This window comes from Medicago truncatula, chromosome 8 (assembly GCF_003473485.1).
Source record: "Medicago truncatula cultivar Jemalong A17 chromosome 8, MtrunA17r5.0-ANR, whole genome shotgun sequence".
Lineage (NCBI taxonomy): Eukaryota > Viridiplantae > Streptophyta > Magnoliopsida > Fabales > Fabaceae > Medicago > Medicago truncatula.
The window spans coordinates 40,247,501-40,266,920 of record NC_053049.1 but is presented as its reverse complement, the minus strand read 5'-3'; the positions used below and the strand labels follow the sequence as shown (position 1 = coordinate 40,266,920).

The following is a 19,420-nucleotide window of genomic DNA, read 5'->3' as shown; positions in this document are numbered from 1 at the left end:
TGAAAGGACAAAAAAAAAACTTATTCATTTCTATGGTACAATCGCGATCCTTAGAATACAAGTTTCATAATTTAGTAGTCTCGTTGATGTCATTTGATACTACCTCAACTCTTTTAAACACCATTCATTATATTTTAGATGATATACTCTGTAGCCACCAAAGTTACTCACATAACCCATCTATATGTTAACACATATTTTCATTATTTAAACAAAACTCTAATCACATTTGTTTGAATAAAACAACTCAAATTTAAAATAATATCTCATTCTTCATTTCCTTTCCACCAAACAAGCTATCATTCTTCGTTAAAATAAAAACCTTAGTCGTTGTTTGATAATAACGAATAGGTTGATAAATTAGTTTATAACGGATGAATTTGTAGTGGATAGTTGATAAGCTAGCCTAAAGTGGATAACAGATATGCTAACGGATTAAAATTGTAGTGTTCGACAAAATTAGTTATTGAACTAGTTTATAAGTATTAAATTAATATTTAATTTTTTAATTAAGGTTGCAATGGAAAAATTGATAAGCCATAAACTACTTGATTTCCCGTTTGGATAAGACTTATTTTGAGCTTATACAAAACAGCTTATGTAAATAAATGAGTTTTTTTTAGGCTTAAATATGATTTTCGTCCCTGTAATTTAGATCAGTTTTGATTTTCATCCCTATAAAAAAAAAACTTTGAAAAACATTCCTGCAAAAAAAAAAAAATTGTTTGAAAAAGGTCTCTGACCCCACTTCCGATCTGATTTGACATTGTTTTTGCCACGTGGCAGTGCTGACTGTGCAACTTTTGCTACGTGGCATGCCACATAATTAAAAATAATAATTTTTTTTTAAATTAAAAAAATTCCGAAAAAAACTGTTAAAATTAAAAATTTTGAAAAAAAAAAGTGAAAATTAAATTTTCAAAAATTAATTCTTTTTTAATTTGAATATTATATATTACATTTTTTTTTCGAAAATACTGAAAATTATATTTTCAAAAGTTATAAATTTTGAGGTTATATAATTTTTAATTTAATTTTTCTTCATATTTTAATTTTCAATCATTTACTTCCATATGTAAAAAAAAAAGTAATTTCCAATTTTTTTTCTTCATATTTAAAAAAATATTGGAATTTTTTTATGACTTTTTTTCAGTTTTTTTAATTTTAAAAATTAAATTTCAGAATTTAAAAAATAATTTTTAAATTTTTAATGACATACGTCAGTGCCACGTGGCCAAAAACATACCATGTCAGCAAAATAGTGGGGCCAGAGACCTTTTTCAAACAATTTTTTTTTTATAGAGATGTTTTTCAAAGTTTTTTTTTACAGGGATGAAAATCATATTTAAGCCTTTTTTTTATTATTATTTAGGCTTAAATATGTATTTCATCCTTGCAATTAAGGGTCGTTTAAAATTGGTCTATAATCGCTAATCCTGACAATTTACCTTTGCATTGTTTAATCATTTAAAATTTCGTCCCTCTCCCTACTTAATCACTGCCACATTACTAATTTGATGACGTGACAATCAGTGTCACACATGAAATTCCAATTTTACTCCTGGGTTTCCAGTTCTTTCTTCAATATTTTGTCCTCTTCTTAAGTGCAAAATTGATATTTCATGTGGGACAGTGATTAAGTTGGTCAAAAGACGAAATTTTAAATAATTAATGATTGCAATACTAGTTTGCAAGGATTAGCGAATACAGGGACCAAATTTTAAAAGACCCCTAATTACAAAGATGAAATACATATTTATAAACTTGTTAATGTAGTTTATGAAATATGAGAATCGTTAGTAAAAATTTATAAATTAAAATTATCCAAACGAGACGCTATAAACTAGCAAAAATAAGCTCCTAAGACATATCTTTTTTAGTCAAATAAGCTTACAAGACATAATCTATAAACTTAAATACGTGTTTTGCCAAACAAACGTGGAGTCTAATCTCGTAAGAAAATATGCTTTCAATTTTCACACTTAAACGGCACCGTTTCCCTTTTCCCATTTATTTATTGTAATAAAGTAATATGATAAATTGAATTTGGTCAAATGAAACTTTCTGTTACTTCGTTAGTTAGACTGCAAAGCATACACCTTGAGTTGTTGTAAGAGTTCGATTGCATTCATTTCCTCTTCTTTTTTCAGCACACATACACACAAAAAATAGACCACTTAAAATATAAGCTTCTAGTTCTAATTATTTGTCTTGTTAAGCCAGCAAGTTTATTTCCTCTTCTTTCTTTTTTTCAAATTTTCATTTTGAGTTTAGGATATCGATTTTGACTTGTATAAGGCTATGTTTTTACCTCATAACTAATTATGTAATTGTACTAGCTTTTGCACTATGTTTGCAAAGTCAATATTTTAGGGGAGGTTTTGTTGATTTTTCTATAGAAATTCCTTGGGATACAAGTTTTGTTGATCCTTTCCCGTATCTTTTAATCAACTTCTATTATGTTGTAGATTATAGGCTTTCTAGCTTGATGTTTGGATCTTGTTGATTTTCTATTTCAGGTGGAAGCATGAAATTTGAACTTTCCCCATTGATTTAAGTAGGAAAAAAAAAAAATTGTGTTGTAGCTTTGTAACTTCTTGGGCCATTATGTGCTTTTGGATAAGGAGGAGGAGAATGGAAACACTGGGTGGTTTGGGTGCCACTTACATTCTTGGCATGGATGATAGGGAACAGATTATGATTGCTTTAAGAAAGAAAGACCAAGGAGAAAATATAATCGGATTATGCGGGCCAGATAAAATAGTCAAGCATTCTGTTAAAACATCTAGAAGAAAAGCTGAGAGAGATCAATTGTTCCAAAAGATTGTCACAGCAACTGTGACCAAGAAACCAGACATTAGCAAGATTCAAACACAGATTGGTATTGCAATAGGTCTGAATTTTGATGATAAGATCGATCTATCTGAAACATCTTGTTGCGTGTGTTATGGTAATAACAAAAGAATGACAACTGCAGAAAGAGCTCTTCTTCTGTGCGCTAAGATAAAGGAACTGCAAACAGTACTAGTTGTATTGTGTGATCTTCATGGTAGACTTGATTTAGGTGAGATTGGTATCCCCTTTGGTGAAGATCATAATGGTTGCAAGATATTGCTCACATCAACAAGCTCGGAGGCATTATCCAAACATATGAAGGTTGATAAAGTGATACAATTATCAGAGACATGACATGATTTTTCTTCCAACTAGAGTGTTAGAAGCAGAGTTGATGAAAATCTGAAGTCCAAACATGAATATCATACGGAAGACACCATGTTGGAGAGATTAGAGAGAGGTTCACAAGTGCTTTGTTGTTGTAGATGAACTAAGATTTTGTTTTTCTGTTAAATGCTTGTGCTTGTAATCTAAGATATGAATCCAGTGCAGATAATAATAACTGTCATGATAGTCTATTATTGTATATAGTGTCAAATCTAATGACACTTTGTTTGTTTCTTGTTAGTTACACTTGAATACACCTTGAGCTATGGTAAGATTTCACTTGTTTCTTGCAGTAATTTCCACTGCGGTTCTTTCAAGGGAGGAGGGAATTTAACTTCCTCTTCGATAAAATGGTTTGAACTATGTTTGGTATGGTTGGTTCTGTTAACATGTCACTTTTGCTAAATAGTATAACATATTGTAACTGTTTTATTTTCAAAGTTAAGTTTAGAATTTTGAAAATTAACTTTGAGTGTAAGGCTATGTTTTTGACCGGATAAATAATTGTATAAATTGTAAAGGCTTTTGTACTATGTTTGAAATCTCAATATTTTAGGAGATGTTTTGTCTATTTTTCTACACAGATCCTTGGAATACAGGTTCTTAGTAGTCTATTTGGTTAATTCATTTGATGCTATCTTAACTCGTTTAAACATCATTTGCTATGGCTTTAGATAATAGACTCCCTAGCTTGATGTTTGGCTTATTTAATTTTTCAATTTCAGATGGAGACCTGAAATTTAATGTTTCCCTAATCTAATTGTGGTGCGTCAACTCTCATCATAGGTTATGGATACACCCTATCTCGGTACTGACACGGTGGAAAAAAAAAATGGGTTTGACACTTTTATAGTGAGTAGAGTCAAGCGAGAACAGATTATGGATGATAGGGTTAAAGAACAGATTGTGAGTGCACTAAGAGTGAGTGACCAATCGGATTACGTGGACCAGATAAAAGAATGGAGCATCTTATAAAAACGGCTATAAGTGAGCTGAGAGAGATCAATTGTTCCAAAAGATCGTCTTAGCAACTGTGACATAGAAGCTTGACATTACATAGATTCGAACACAAATTGGTATTGCAATAGGTCTCAATTTTGACGGTAAGACTAATATAGCTAAGTTCACTTGTATGTGTTTTGGTAAACGACAGCTGCAGAAAGAGCTCTTATTTTGTGTGCTAAGATGAAGGAGCTGCAACAGTCCTCCTAGTTGTACACTATGATCTTCATGGGACACTCGATTTAGGACTGTTTTTTCCATCAATTGCTTGTGCTTGTAATCAAAGATATGATCTGTTTAACTGTCATGATATGACCATATGCCAAAGTGGAAATCGAGACTGGCTTAGATATACTCATCAATGTTTGGTGAAAAGGCTATTTTTCAATGTTTAGACATTATGTATTTTCATTGAATAATTGGACAAACATTCCCTGAAATTTTATAACAAGAGATGGACATTTATATGATATTTGTTTTTAAAAGGTGGCAAAGGTGTATAAGGTGGTGATGAATATGACAATGATGGAGAATACTAACTACTAACCAACATCTATGACCATGACTATGACTATGACTATGAATATGATGCAGATTGAAGAGCGCTAGAGACCAACATAAGAATGTAACTTGTTGCGTTATTGGCCACCAACACAACACTAACTATACACTAAAATAATTTGAGATTCTTGTTATTTTTTTTCTTCTTTCCATAAAACTCACATACACTAAATACTTAGACAGTGAATGATAGATTTAAATCCGCGTTACAATATATGATAGATTTAAATCCGCGTCACAATATATCAAATATTCATGCAACTTTTTACCATATGAATTATACTTACAAATATATTCTTATATTTTTATTTAAAAAATAAAAAGTAAGAACAATTTTTTCAAAATAACTATTCACCAAACAAGTTTAAACAATTTTACAAACGGTATGAAGTAGATGCTCAATATTACAATATACTAGAGGTTGTAAATTCGTAGTATTCATGAGAAGTAGTATTCATGAACAAAGATCTGTACTGTATCCAAAATTGTCAAAAATTAAATAATTAAACTATATTTTTTTTTAATATTGATCTTCTGCAGTTAATTTTTGTAGACTTGAACGCTAATCTCCTCGTATGTTCATGAGAAGAAAGTCAACCCAATGGTATTAAGGTTATGGAGACCCATTATCCTCCATACCATTTGTTTTCGTCTTTCTTGAGGCTGCTACGTTGGAACGATAAAATTGTTATCCAGTAACTATTACACTCTTTTTTTTTTTGTATAAGAAAAAAAATTACTAAATAAATAATTGAGAGTAACGGTTGTAGCAGGTAAATTGCACAACCTAATTTTTTAGGCTTAAATGCTCTTTTGGTCCCTTAAATATTATTTGTTATCGCTTTGATCCCTTAACTAAAAAAAAGATTATTTCAGTACTTTATCTTTATCTCTGTTACTTGTTTTGGGGTGAATTCTATGGCGAGGGTTCAATTAAGTCCCTCACCGGTGAACCACCATAAACAATTACTGAGAGTCATTAGATTAATCAAGATCACACACCTTATTATACACTCTCTGTACGATATCACACCTTACTTATTTTCTTCTATCCTCCCACCACCACTCTTCAATTTACAGTCTATCTTTAACGGTTTTAATATCTTTTCTCTCATTTAAGAAATGCAACTGCCTAGCTTGGATTCCGACCACTAAGGCCGTGTTTCAACAAAATAATCATTAAAAATATTTGTCATGTTAAGATCTACAGTAGCCCTAAAAATGGCCTTTCTTTTTGAGGCACTCTAAAATACTAAAACAAAACCTCCATATTTGATTCATTTATCATGTTGAGAATGAAATAAAAGATAGAAACAAAAAACTATCGCACTAAACACTTTCTCAGTAAAGAAGCCACTTGAATTTTTGGGGTGTGTTTAATGTTAAAATGACATTCTGCCTGTGTTTGAATGCAGTTTTTTTTAGGCTTAAATGCAATTTTACCCCCCCCCCCCCCTATTTTAAAAATCGGAATTTTAACCCCTCTATTTTGATTGAATCGGGATTTTTCCCCCCTTATTTTAAACCTCGAAATTTTACCCTCTCTATTTTACGTTTTTCAGAATTTTACCCCCTATTTTAAAATAAAGAACCAAAAAATACTAGAAAAATAAAGAAACGATTAGAAAATATTAATTTGGTAAAAAAATATAAGGAAAACAAGAAAAACACAAAAAAAAAAAAAAAAAAACTAAAAAATAGAAAAACAATGAAATTACAAGAAAAAATTCAATTAAGAATACATGAAAAAACTAGTTTGCACCTCTAAATATTTGTTATTTTCATGTATTTTCATACTAGTTTATTATTTTATTTTTAGAGATCATACTAGTTTTATGCATTTTTTTCTAGTATTTTTTATTCATCTTTTTTTAGTATTTTTTTTGGTTTTATTTTTATTTTTTCATTAAAAAACATTTAATACAAATAATTAATTATGTAGATAAAATAGGGGGAGGGGGGCAAAATCCTGAAAAACATAAAATAGGGGGTAAAATTCCGAGTTTTAAAATAGGGGAGGCAAAATCCATAATCAATAAAAATAGGGGGGGTAAAATTCCGAGTTTTAAAATAGGGGGGTAAAATTCAGATTCAATCAAAATAGGGGGGTAAAATTGCATTTAAGCCTTTTTTTTATGAAGGATTAAGGTTTGCAGTTTGATTTTTGCAACCGTTGTTTTGTCACAAATCACAATTTTAAGATTTCAACAAAGAGTGGTGGTGGGAGGATCGAGGAAAATAAGTGAGGTGTGATATCGTATAGAGAGTGTATAATAAGTTGTGTGATATCGTATAGAGAGGTGATCTTGATTAATCTAATGACTCTCGGTAATTGTTCATGGTGGTTCACCGGTGAGGGACTTAATTAAACCCTCACCCTAGAATTCATCCTATTTTGATCCCTTCCGTTAAATAAATTCAAAAAACGTTAAGTGTGGTACACGTGTTGTTTTGATATTAGTTGAAAACTTATTTATTTCCTTCATCTTCTCCATACAATCCTTCATCTCCTTTCTTGAAAATATGAAGAACAGAACATAAACATTCAAAGAAAATAATGAAGAACGCAACATGAACAACTCAAAAAAAAAAAAACTAGAAAATCATCAAGCTTCATCAAAAACCCATAAAAAAATCTAGAAATTCAACAACAACATCATCACCACCTCCATCATAAACAACAATAATCAACAAAAATCACCAAAATTTCAGATCTGAAATTTCGAATATGCAACAATAAACATATCCACCAAAATTTCATAAACAACAATTCACATACTCCCTCCTTCATTCGGATCTGCAATTTCGAGCAACCCATATCCATTAAACAGATCCATACATATAATAGAAAAACAAATGCAGAAAGTATATCCCTCAATCTTTTGATATTGCTGAGAAAGAAGAAAATTGACGGAGGAGAGAGAATTGGCAAGCTCGAAAATGGAGGAGAGAAGAAACAACAACAACAATCTTTTGATCTTGCTGAGAAAAGAAGAAAATTGATGGAGGAGAGAGGATTAACAAGCTCGAAAATGGGGTTTATGTGGTAGGGCAGTATGAATTTTTAACATGATGATGTAAAAATGATGATGATTATGATTTTGTGGGTTTGGAGATTTTGGTTGTTGGGATTTGAAAATTTGTGTTGTTAGATAAATGAAAGTGATGTTTTTTGAGTGAAAAGAATTGTTATTATGATTATGATTTTTTTGATTGTTTTTAATTTATTTTCTGGATTTTTCTAGTTTTGTTATGAATGTATGTACATGATGATGAATATGAAGAAGAAAATGAGGGAAGGAGATGAAGAAAGCTAAAAAACAAATTAAGTGTTGGTTGTATATAGTTAGATCTCGTAGACATGTACGATCTAATGGTTGTTTTTCATAAAAAATATCAAACGGTTGAGATTAAAAGTATTACTAAAGTCTTTGGTGGACCACCTATAATGTGAGCCCACCTGAGACATTTGGGGTTAACTCCTTAACAGTTTTTTCACAACCCTAGGGACCAAAAAGTGTAACAAAAATTAAATTAATGTATTGAAACAATCATTTGTTTAGTTAAGAGACCAAAGCGATACCAAATTACTTAAGGGACCAAAAAAGCATTTAAGCATATTTTTTAGAGTCCGGCTACCATTGTTAACACATACTTTTAATTATTTTGAAGGTAACGAATAATTTATGAATAACAATTTTATAAGTCCCAAAAAATGTTTACCAGATTGTTAATTATTGTTTTTTTTTTACCTTTCGTCTAGCATTATTAAAATAAATGATATTTCGAATTTAATTTACGATTTTGCTACTAATATAAATATTACTTTTATTATAGAAACTCAAATAATTTGAAGAAATGGCTTGACATTTAAAAAGTTTACTCATAATATATATAAAAATAGATTTCATATGAATAATATTGATGTAAATATATATACACAAAAAAAAAAAAGAGTATTAGAGTGTTTTACCTTAATAGTTTGGTTATAGTGGAAACATTTAAATATATTTTCATTTCAAAATAAAACGTGGGCAGCTCTCTTATATATATTTTTTACCACCTTATATATATTTTTTACCACCTTACTGGTATGAAATTTTCACCGTCATTTATTAGTGATTAGTCTCCGTCGAAGTATATGTGGGACACAAGATAAATTCTTACTTCTAAGTATGATTTTTTTTTTTCTATACACATACGAGTAGGAAATCGAAACTCTAACCAAAAAAGTCTCTTACAACTTAAAGCAATCAGTTATCGATGACACCTTATCTCGCTATATTAGTCAATTTTGGTTTCAAACATTGTAGATGACTAGTTTACAATTGTTTCTTCGGTTCTTTTTAGTTCCATTCAATTATTATTACTTTTAACAAAATGAGTTTAAAATAAATATATATACTAAAAATAAAGAAATAAACTATAAATATAAATCAATTTAAACATACATACAAAGAAAATTTTATTTTTTCACATTATAGTGAAAATAATGTATAATTATGATATGGGCTATAGGATACATAAATAGAAGTAATTGATAAATTTTATGCAGAAAAAAATATTTTTTGTTGTTTCAATGTCTTGAATGCACAATTTTTAAGATAAAATTTTCACTTTAAACTTCTAAAGCATTTCCCTTTATTCCTTAATACTATATTAACCAAATTTTAAAATTATTGCTATTAAATAGAAAATTAATAAACCCTTTCTAGATGTAAATATTTACATTAATTTTTTTTTTTTTGATAAATGATACTTGACTATTTGTACAACCAATTTGTGACAACTTTCTCTCTCATACTCACGATGGTCTTATCCTCTCTCTTCCTTTTTCTCTCTTCATTGTTTTGACCAATAAGAAGAGAGAAAAACAAGATTATCACTAAAGTTGTTAGAATGGATGATCATTGCTCTTTTTTTAGTCATGAGAGCAAAGAAAGGCAAGAAGAAGAAACTAAACTCACATCCTATACCACCTCTTCAAAAATATTATTAAAAAAATCAAAAGGGACACCAAACCAAAACATTCATTCAGAAAACGGACAAAAACAGACAAAATAAAAAACACGAGACCTGTAAAAACAAAAATTAAAAAGTATGTGCTTGTTTGTCTCAACAAAAATCCTCCTTAATAAACAAAACTAGGGTAAAGAATTTCATCAAACAACTACGTTAATATCTTTAATCTTTAACAATACATAGTTTTTGTCAAAGAAAATATCTATAATCATGTTTAACTTTAGAAAATGTTAACAGGTGTCCTAATATATTTGTTAAGAAATCTAAAGGTTTTTCTTGTATTGGGATTGATGCATTTAACATTGAAACTTGAAAAAGTGATTTTTTCTACATAAAACTTACCAATTAATTTTTAATTTAAAATCCTGACATTTGTTAACAAGACCCTTAACTTTTATGTTTTGTTTTTTTGTAAAAAAAACTTTTATGTTTTATTTTTAATAAACCACAATCTTCTATCAAATTTAGTCTCTGAACTACGTAAATTTATGAAAGAGGTTAATTAATATACTTTGTCGGTGTACAATCATATAAGAAATTTGTTATTTTTTTGTCTAGTAATTAAGTGGCTGAAGCTACGTTTTTAAATGTGAAAAAGTGAGGTGTTCGAGGTTCGAACCCTAACCCCTGCATAAATTATCTAATGTTCCTCTTAATTTATTTAGTCATAAAATATATGAAAATCTATATAAAAAAAAAAGTGAAAATCTGTCATTGAAGTTCCCTTTTTGATAAAGTTAGTCAAATTAAGTCTTTAAAATCTTAATATTATAAATTACATTGCACAATTTTCACACTTTAAGAATTATTTATCATTTTTGGTCAAAAAGGTATTACTTATTGTTCTAAAAAAAGAAATACTTTTTTTTAGGGAGAATCACCTATTGATTGTTGTCAAAAAAAAAAGAGAATTACTCCCTCCGTCCCTAATTATAAGACTCTTTTGAGAATTTTTTTTGTCCCTTTTTATAAGACCCCTTTGTTATTTTCAACTACATTAATTATTTCTTTACATAGATGCCCTTATTTATTATACATCTTTTTCTTCAATCAACAATAAATAACATGTTGAAAACATAAATTAACCTTCTTTCTTAAAGGATAAAATTGTAAAAACAATAGTGATTATAAACAACTTTAATACAAATATCCACTATCTTAATTCCCGTGATTTTGGCAAAAGGGTCTTATATATAGGGATGAGGAGTATTTATTAATTCTGATTATTTTGGTCAATTAGAAAATCTATCATTTAAGTTCTCTTTTTTGACAATGATCAATGGGTGTATTATATTGAAAATTGAAATTTTTACTTTTTTTTTTTAAGAATAATTTCTTCATTTAGAATGCTTAAAAAGTGCTCCGGAGACACTCATTAACAAGATCTAATAGAAAAATCTGAGAAAATGATACTATATATAATAAAATGAATCTTTGTTTCTAGTCAAAAAGTACTTATTTATTGTTCTAAAAAAATAATTTTTTTGAAGGGAGAATAATTTATTTATTCTTGTAAAAAATTAGAATTATTCATTAATTATGAATACTTTAGTTAATTTTCTTTGTTAGAAAAAGAATTATTTATCATTTTTTATTCAAAAAAGAATTATTTATCATTTTTTAGTCAAAATGTATTATTTATTGTTCTAATTTCTTTTGAACGGTGAATTATTTATTTATTCAGTCAAAAAAGAGAATTATTTATTAATTATGAATATTTTGGTCAACTTTTTATTTATTTTATATACTTTAAAAAGTTTTGCATTTATTATATTTATTTTTTATATGATTGTTTATTATATTTATATAATTTTGAAAATAGAAAAAAATTAGAGAGACTGATAATTTATTTAATAAATTGATGCATTGTTTCGGGTCAAAACAAAAAAAAATGATGCTTTATTCTAATAATTATTTTTTCTAAAAATCAACAATACGTTGACCTTCTGCTCTGAAAAAATATTATGCAGAAGAGAAAAAGCTGTCTAGAAACAAAGAAAGAATTATCAACGCGTTTCAACGACGAACAATAATTCCAAACACAAAACCCTTTAGACTTTAACTTCAAAATCCAATTTTTATTCTCTCTGCAACTTTTCATTTTTCTTTCTCCTTTTAAGATCCAACAACGTTAGCGCCGTTGTTTATTTTACACATATAATTTCTTCTGTTTTAATCTTATTTTTCAATTATCGTTGCTTTATGTCCAAGTTTTCCTTGGAAATTGAAACCTACGTTACTTTAAGATTTGTCCAAGCTTCTTTTCTATGATTTTTCTTGGTTATACTTTGATTAGAGGGTTATGGAGTGTTCTTCTTTGTGATTAGGTTATGGTGGTTTATGATTATTGATTTATTATCAGGCTTTTTTTGGGGGTTTTGTCTAGGTTTTATTTGGGATTGAAAAAAAGTTTTTTTTTGTTTTTGTTTTTAATCTGTGGTTTCTTTTCCAGAATATATATAAGGTGATTTGGGGTTTGTTTTATTTTGAAAATTTGGGGATTGATTAGGTTTTGGGTTTTTGAATTTAGATTGGGACTGTGAGATTTGTGAATTGGGGATTGAGGTTTGGGGGTTTTCTGAGTGATGGATGAAGCAGGAAGTTCGAGTTCTTTGCCTCCTTTTCTGGCAAAGACTTATGAGATGGTGGATGATCGATCCTCGGATCCTATTGTTTCGTGGAGTGCATCGAACAAAAGTTTCGTTGTGTGGAATCCTCCGGAATTCGCAAGGGTTTTGCTTCCTAGATTCTTTAAGCACAATAACTTCTCCAGTTTTATCAGGCAGCTGAATACATATGTAAGCAAATTTGATGTTGGTGCTGTATTTGCTGATGCGAATTCTTGTTTTGTGTTTATTTTATCTACTGATTCTTGTTTTTGGTTGCTTGAACTGATTCATATTATGTGTATGTGCAGGGATTTAGGAAAGTTGATCCGGAACAATGGGAATTTGCCAATGATGATTTTTTAAGGGGGCAACCACATCTTATGAAGAATATTCATAGACGGAAGCCGGTTCATAGTCATTCTCTGCATAATCTTCAAGCACAAGCCCCTCTAACGGAGTCTGAAAGGCAGAGTATGGTTGATGAAATAGAGAAGCTGAAACAGGATAGAGAACAACTCCTCATGGAGACGAACAGATACCAGCATGATTGGGAAACGTATGAGATTCAAATGCATTGTTCGAAAGATCAGTTGGAAAAATTGGAACATAAGCAACAAAAGATGTTGTCCTCTGTTTCTGAAGCACTGCAGAAACCTATGATTGCTGTAAATCTCTTGCCACTGGCAGAAGCCATGGAGAGAAAACGAAGGTTGCCGGCGAGAAGTGGTTGCTTTAATAATGAAGCTAGTGTTGAAGATGCTATGGAGACTTCTGTAGCTTTGCCCAGGGAAAATGCAGAGGATAACTCTACTTTGACGTTAAACACCGAGAGATTGGATCAACTTGAGGCATCCGTGGCATTTTGGGAGACTCTTGCACATGAAGTTGGCGGCAATTTCGTTCACACTCATTCAAACATGGATTTAGATGAATCTACATGCTGTGCTGATAGTTTGTCCATATCTTCTCAGCAACTAGACGGTGAAGTTCGACCTAAGTCACCTGAAATTGACATGAACGTTGAACCAGCTTCTGCTGCTCTTGAGGCTGTTGCACTAAAAGAACAACCTGCGAGAATCACCACTGCAGCAACTGGGGTTAATGATGTATTCTGGGAGCAGTTCTTGACTGAGGATCCTGGTGCATCGGAAGCACAGGAAGTGCAATCAGAAAGAAAAGATAATAGTAGCAGAAAAAATGAAGGAAAACCTAGTGATCATGGTAGATTTTGGTGGAACATGCGGAAATCAAACAATCATCCTGAACAGATGGGGCATGTTAGTCAAGTAGAGAAAATTTAGTAGCTATTGATTATTTCTTCTGGTTGTGATGCCCCACAATCATGTGTAATAAAACTTGGTATGCATTGTTTTTGTCTGCAATAGATACATATTTCATACTTTGCCTGAGGTGAATGTTATCAAAGATTGTGTCCATCCATTGGTTTTTGTCTGCAATAGATACATATCGTTTTTGTCTGCAATAGATACATATTTCATCTTCAATTCGTTTTTTATTATTGTGTCCCTCTTTTATCTTTTAATGCGCTATTATTTCAAACCTACATGTACTGAATTGCGATCTGGTTCAAGCTATTATGTCAAACCCACCTTGCTGAATTGCAATCTGGTTCAAGATTTTAAATTGTGAACCATACCATGTAGTTAGGACTGTTCAAAATTTTACTGTGAGCATTGATATGCCGACCACACTTAGTGGGAAAAGTTTTGGTTGTTGTTGTATTGATTTGCGATGGCACCATCATACACCCAAATTGAGTAACCATACCCGTAGTCTCTTATATTTATTCTTGTTATCCTCATTGTGCACCCAGTTTAGGTGTGAACCCTAATTGAATTCCTGCTTTTGTGCTGTTTGTTTTTATTTTTAAATCTCTGTGATGGGTTCTAAACTTCTTAATTGAATCTTCTTTCTTTGTGTCTTGTGTGCTTTGGTTGACCTGTTGAGGCATTTGATATCATAGACAGACACAGTCATCCAGGCAACAGATGTGCTAAACTTGAGTTGTTTTCTCCTCTCTTAATTTGTGTCATTTCATTTGCTAAAGAGCTTATATTAGTTTGTTTATTTCTTTTTTCATCTGCTAAATCTGGGCTGTTTTTTACTTGATTTAGTGCAGCTATTATGAAGAGAAAAAAAAATCCCTTTTATCTGTATATAAAAGGTTGCTTAGTTGCTTTCATTTTGAATTTTTACCCATTTCTCTGGTTGTAATTGACAGTTCAATACTTGTACAGAAAATTATAACGCGTTCAGGCCTTACTAGTGCTTTTGATTGGTGGCTCTTGGTAAGATTTTATTCTTATATGTAAATAAGGACAAAGAGCTGGGGTTATTATTTGAATAGCTGTATAAATAATTTTCATTAGTGACGAAGTGCATTGTTCTAAACAGTTGGTATATTTCGTGTGTTTCTGCATAATATATCAGCTCTCAGGCTTTGGCTCCAGTATCTTTAGATAATTATCTTACATTTTGATTCTTAACCGAATGCGGCATTTATTATGCTACTTCATATTCCTGTTTTTGGAACTGATTTTGGGAATTATTCCTCGGATGAACTGAATCTCTATTCAGCAGTATAGTAGTATTGGCATTACTTGTTTTGTCGATATTAATCAGCATACTAATTTCTTTTAAACGAGCTTCATTTGTTGTCCGTGTATCATTTTCCAAATTCCTTTCAGCAGGAAAATTCATTTTTTAAACTTTTGTTCAGCTAAGTTGAGTCTCAAAAGTTAGAAGAATGGGGATTTTTGTTTATTCATTATAAACAGTAACACATCAATGGGTAGTCCATTTGCATGAGGATCTAGGGCTGAACGTGAAAATAAAAGTCCTCAAAGTGGAGATTTTATATTTGTTCCAAATTAAACCTTTCCCCTCGTCACCTTTTGCACTTTCCCACTCATGAATGTTTCAGCAGCTCCATTTTTGTTTTATGTCTTTATAGTTAAATAGAAGGTCTAAACTTGGATTGCCTTTAGAAGGCCTAACAACTGTGAGATGATCACCTTTCATTGCTGTAAAAAAAAAAATTCATGATTGAGTTAAGCATGGCTAATTGCTATTTATTTCTAGAAATATTATCTAGTCAATGGAAGAATTGAGAATTTTGAATTTGCTTTGACATAACGAGTATGATAGGTTTGAAGTTGAACTCTTTTTTGTTTCTTTTTACAGATTCATGCGTTAAACTTTTTATAGTGGTTAATTTAAAATCTTACCACAAGCCTTGGATCTTTTTATAGTCTTCTTCTCAACTTTGAGTCTCACCTTTTGCTTTTATTGTTTTTCTGAAGTCACCAAAATCTGCTATGACTTGGCTGGATTGAGAACCTTTTATCCATTAGATGTAAACTGCTTATTCAAATACTGACTGATAGTCTACCCTCTACATACCCATATATTGATATCTAAGTGTTTGTTAACTTAAATAATAATAAATAAGCTTTGAAATATTTAAATTGTTGATTGACTCACAAATAGTGAAGTCAAAACTCAAGCCAACCACAAGAGTTGTTCAATTCGGTAAGCTATTGCTTAGTAGTTAGACAGTGACTTCTGCAATCTGATCCTCTTTGTTGACATTTAAGATATTCAATTGCAAATCAAAGACATCTACTATGGTGATAGGAAATTTGAAGATCCCACCGTAAACTCTCATAGGCATTTTGATAAGCTACTCAAGGTAAAACCATTTATTGTTCAGTCGTAAGTTCTCTTAGGCATTTTTAATATTGTTTATGTAATCAGGTAACGGGTCTTGCGTCTGCAAGAATAGGATAAAGGTTCTATATTTAGTTATCAAATTTATTTATTGGAGTACCCTTCAGTATACTTGTCCCATATTGTAGATTATGTCATTTGCCATACATAGTATATTTATTAATTGCAGGTTGTTTACATTTATTTACTCTTACTATTTAGAGGGTTGGAAATGGTGGAGACAACCTTATCCAAGACCATTGTAATATGTATGCACAGGCACAGCAGCAATGTCTTAAACTATTCATTTATTCTACTTTTGGAATCTCAATGGCTATCACTTCTAACCAGTGATTTTGACTTTTTTTATTAACCTACTGCTGAAGAATAATTAATTATATTGCTAAAATCTTACTACTACGAGCATCCTAATTTCAACACCATAACCATCCATAATTTTTGAGTACTATACGGATTTGCATGCACAAAGAACTTGTTCATGTGCAAAGTCTATGAAGAGGATATAAATTACAGATTATAACTTGAAACAAGATCAACTATTTACAATTTTAACAGGAAGGTGCTAATCATAGTAACAACATTGTTTGTCTGATTTATTACACAAACTTGATTGGCTCATGCATAACCATACCTGTCGAAACGCTTTGATAATGATATCATGGAATTCATTGGAATTCAAACTCAAATAACACGCTAATAACTCTTCCATTTCTTCTGGCTGACTGATATGTTTCTCTTTGATCATCTCAATCATTGAATCTCTAAAATCTTGTTGTGGATCCAAAGAACACTTGACAACAGCAAAACTATCTAACCCTTCGTCTGTTTCCTCCACAATTTCCTCTTCTTTCTTCATCTTTAGTTTTGCTTTCTTTTTGTCTTCTATCGCCTTTATTTTGCGTATTTCAACCTTAGTAGCCATCTTTGGAGAATGTACTCTTACCTTGGAACTCTGCTTTGGTTTCCTCCTCTGCAGCTCTCTGCTCACATGAACTGATTCCCTCCTTTTGTTAACCTTTGCTTTAAACTCCTCACTTTTAAATCCAAGACCAGAACTTTCTGCATCTACATAAGAGGAAAATAATTGGGTTCTTGGTGATTCAAATTCAGCTTCCTCTGCTGCATTCTGTAATTTCAAGAGCTGCTCTTGTAAAACTCTTTGTGCTTTCCTCTCATATCTCCTCTTTAAGCATTCAACTTCCTTTGCACTCTTTGTTTCATTAAGCAATTTTCTATCTTCTCTTCCTCTTCTTCTTCCATGTCTTCTTGCATCCAAACTGTACATTACTGGCTTCAGAATATCTTTACTTTTCTTCTTTTGGTCATTAGTAAACTCTTCACCAAATGACAATCTCCAGAATGCATCATCATTACCTCCATAAAACCTGCCTCTATTCCCACAAGGAAATTGTGATGAACCATCAGACGGGGAGTTCTGCATCAGCTTTTCGGATTTTGCTTCTGAGTCTGAGTTGATTTTCATTTGCTTGAACTTTAACAGCCATGAAAAAGAGGATACATGAGAGATGAAGGAAGGTTTTGAAGAAGAAGCTGAAGAAGGTTTTCTTCCACTCCACTTCATTGTTTGATTTCTTGACTTAAGAGAACAAAATAGAGACCAAAAGTGAAGAGTTGTAGTAGCTCTAGTAGGACTGAGACGGTTAGGTTGTTAAATAGGAACGTGGGTTTGTTTGTTAGTACTAGTTTTCTTTTGCTGCTATACTATAAAAATGATATGATATTAATATGGTATGGTATTGTATGTTTTCAAAAGAGATACCCGCCCCAATTTATGTGATGTGACCACTTTATCTGCTTTTTCATTTCTACTCCAAAAATCATCTCTGCCAATCAGTGGACCTCTTTTCATTGGCCCACTAAACACAGTTACAATGACGATATTATAATGGAAAATGTTATTTTCAAGTAAATGTTTAAACATATTTAGAAACTCAGAAAGAATGTGGTAAACAGGAGTAGAAAGGTATAGTATTCTATATAGGACTATTTTGAAACAAACACAATTATGTGGAGGAGGACACCAACATAGAAGAGGTTGTCTGTAGCACTATTATTGTAGCAATTCTGACTAGAAACTGTATCCCATGACATATCATATTTAGAAACTTAATTAGCATTGGCCTTGAGTTGAAGGTTTTTGTTAACTGAGGCTATATAGGAAGATTATGAATAAGATGCTGAATACTGCAGTTTATTTGAACATTAACTTTGTTCCCACAAGAATATTAACGTTGTTTTGTTTTAATTTGGATTTTGTGATGGAATGAGAGTGACTTTTCTCCTATAATTCTGGCCAGCAAAATCCTTGTTTCGTCTTTTGCTTTTTCATTGCCTTTATTTCTTTCTAGTTGCCATAACTTTTTCAAAGACTCGTACAGTGTTCATTACCCCATGTATGTCCTTCAAACTTGCCAAATGCTACTACCAATAAAAAACCTTCCAATTTCTTTCCTACACGACGCTCTTTAAACTTCAAACTTGTTTTTAATAATTTAAGAAAATGAAATTTATACTCTCCTCAAGGGAATGCATGATGTGTTTATTAATCTTGATCGTCAATCTCAAATCAATAATAAAAATTATTCCCCAATTTATGGTATATGTATTTTTGGAAAATATCCTAAACTTATAAGAAAAATGCTATGTTTAGCAGAAAAAAAAATTCACTACAATACGATGTGTATTTCATTTACCTATTATCGTTGCTATCTATGATTTCCACTAATTCCATATATTTTGTCGTAATACCATTTTAACTATGAAACACGCTTTATGATGATTTCACAAGCTTTTCCTTCGCAATAAATAACATAACTCAACTTTTAAAGTTTAGAATAAGGGTCACGTTTAAGAAAAAAAGAAGTCATTTTAGAAAAAGTTAAGAGTATTCTCATCGCTTTACATATATCTACTATGCAAAGATGTGTGACTAATACTAACAATAGATTGGTTCAAATGGTAAGAGATTTATGCTCTTTAAGCAAATGATCAAGAGTTCGATTCTCGTATACTGCATATTGTAAAAAATTCAGTTAATCTCTGCTATAGGACGGCGGAAACTTCATACAATACGATGTAAACAAAAAAAAGTTTTTTATGACCAAATTATTTAGGTAGAGTTAAGAATTTGCCTAAAAAAACTCAACCCTTATGGTGCAGTACCACAGATTATACATAAACAATTGCTGATAAGCTTTCATTTGATTTGCAAAACAAATTTAACATGTGATTTG

The 19,420-nt window shown here is 30.8% G+C and overlaps 3 protein-coding genes across 3 annotated transcripts; 2 read left to right on the top strand and 1 right to left on the bottom strand.

The window, feature by feature from the left end:
* Positions 1-1,974: 1,974 nt before the first annotated feature.
* Positions 1,975-3,501, top strand: LOC25501804 (probable disease resistance protein At5g47260). Its single transcript, XM_039828470.1, has 2 exons — positions 1,975-2,110; positions 2,520-3,501. Exon 2 carries the CDS (start codon positions 2,608-2,610, stop codon positions 3,187-3,189), a length of 582 nt encoding a protein of 193 aa, XP_039684404.1. The 5' UTR covers positions 1,975-2,110; positions 2,520-2,607; the 3' UTR covers positions 3,190-3,501.
* An 8,249-nt stretch (positions 3,502-11,750) lies between these two features.
* Positions 11,751-13,899, top strand: LOC11406165 (heat stress transcription factor A-4c). Its single transcript, XM_003629799.4, has 2 exons — positions 11,751-12,605; positions 12,725-13,899. Exons 1-2 carry the CDS (start codon positions 12,393-12,395, stop codon positions 13,715-13,717), a joined length of 1,206 nt encoding a protein of 401 aa, XP_003629847.1. The 5' UTR covers positions 11,751-12,392; the 3' UTR covers positions 13,718-13,899.
* Positions 13,900-16,594: 2,695 nt separating this feature from the next.
* LOC11406784 (transcription repressor OFP5) lies at positions 16,595-18,683 on the bottom strand. The gene has a single exon (XM_003629798.3). The coding sequence runs from the start codon at positions 17,746-17,748 to the stop codon at positions 16,729-16,731; it is 1,020 nt and encodes a 339-aa protein (XP_003629846.1). The 5' UTR covers positions 17,749-18,683; the 3' UTR covers positions 16,595-16,728.
* Positions 18,684-19,420: the final 737 nt, after the last annotated feature.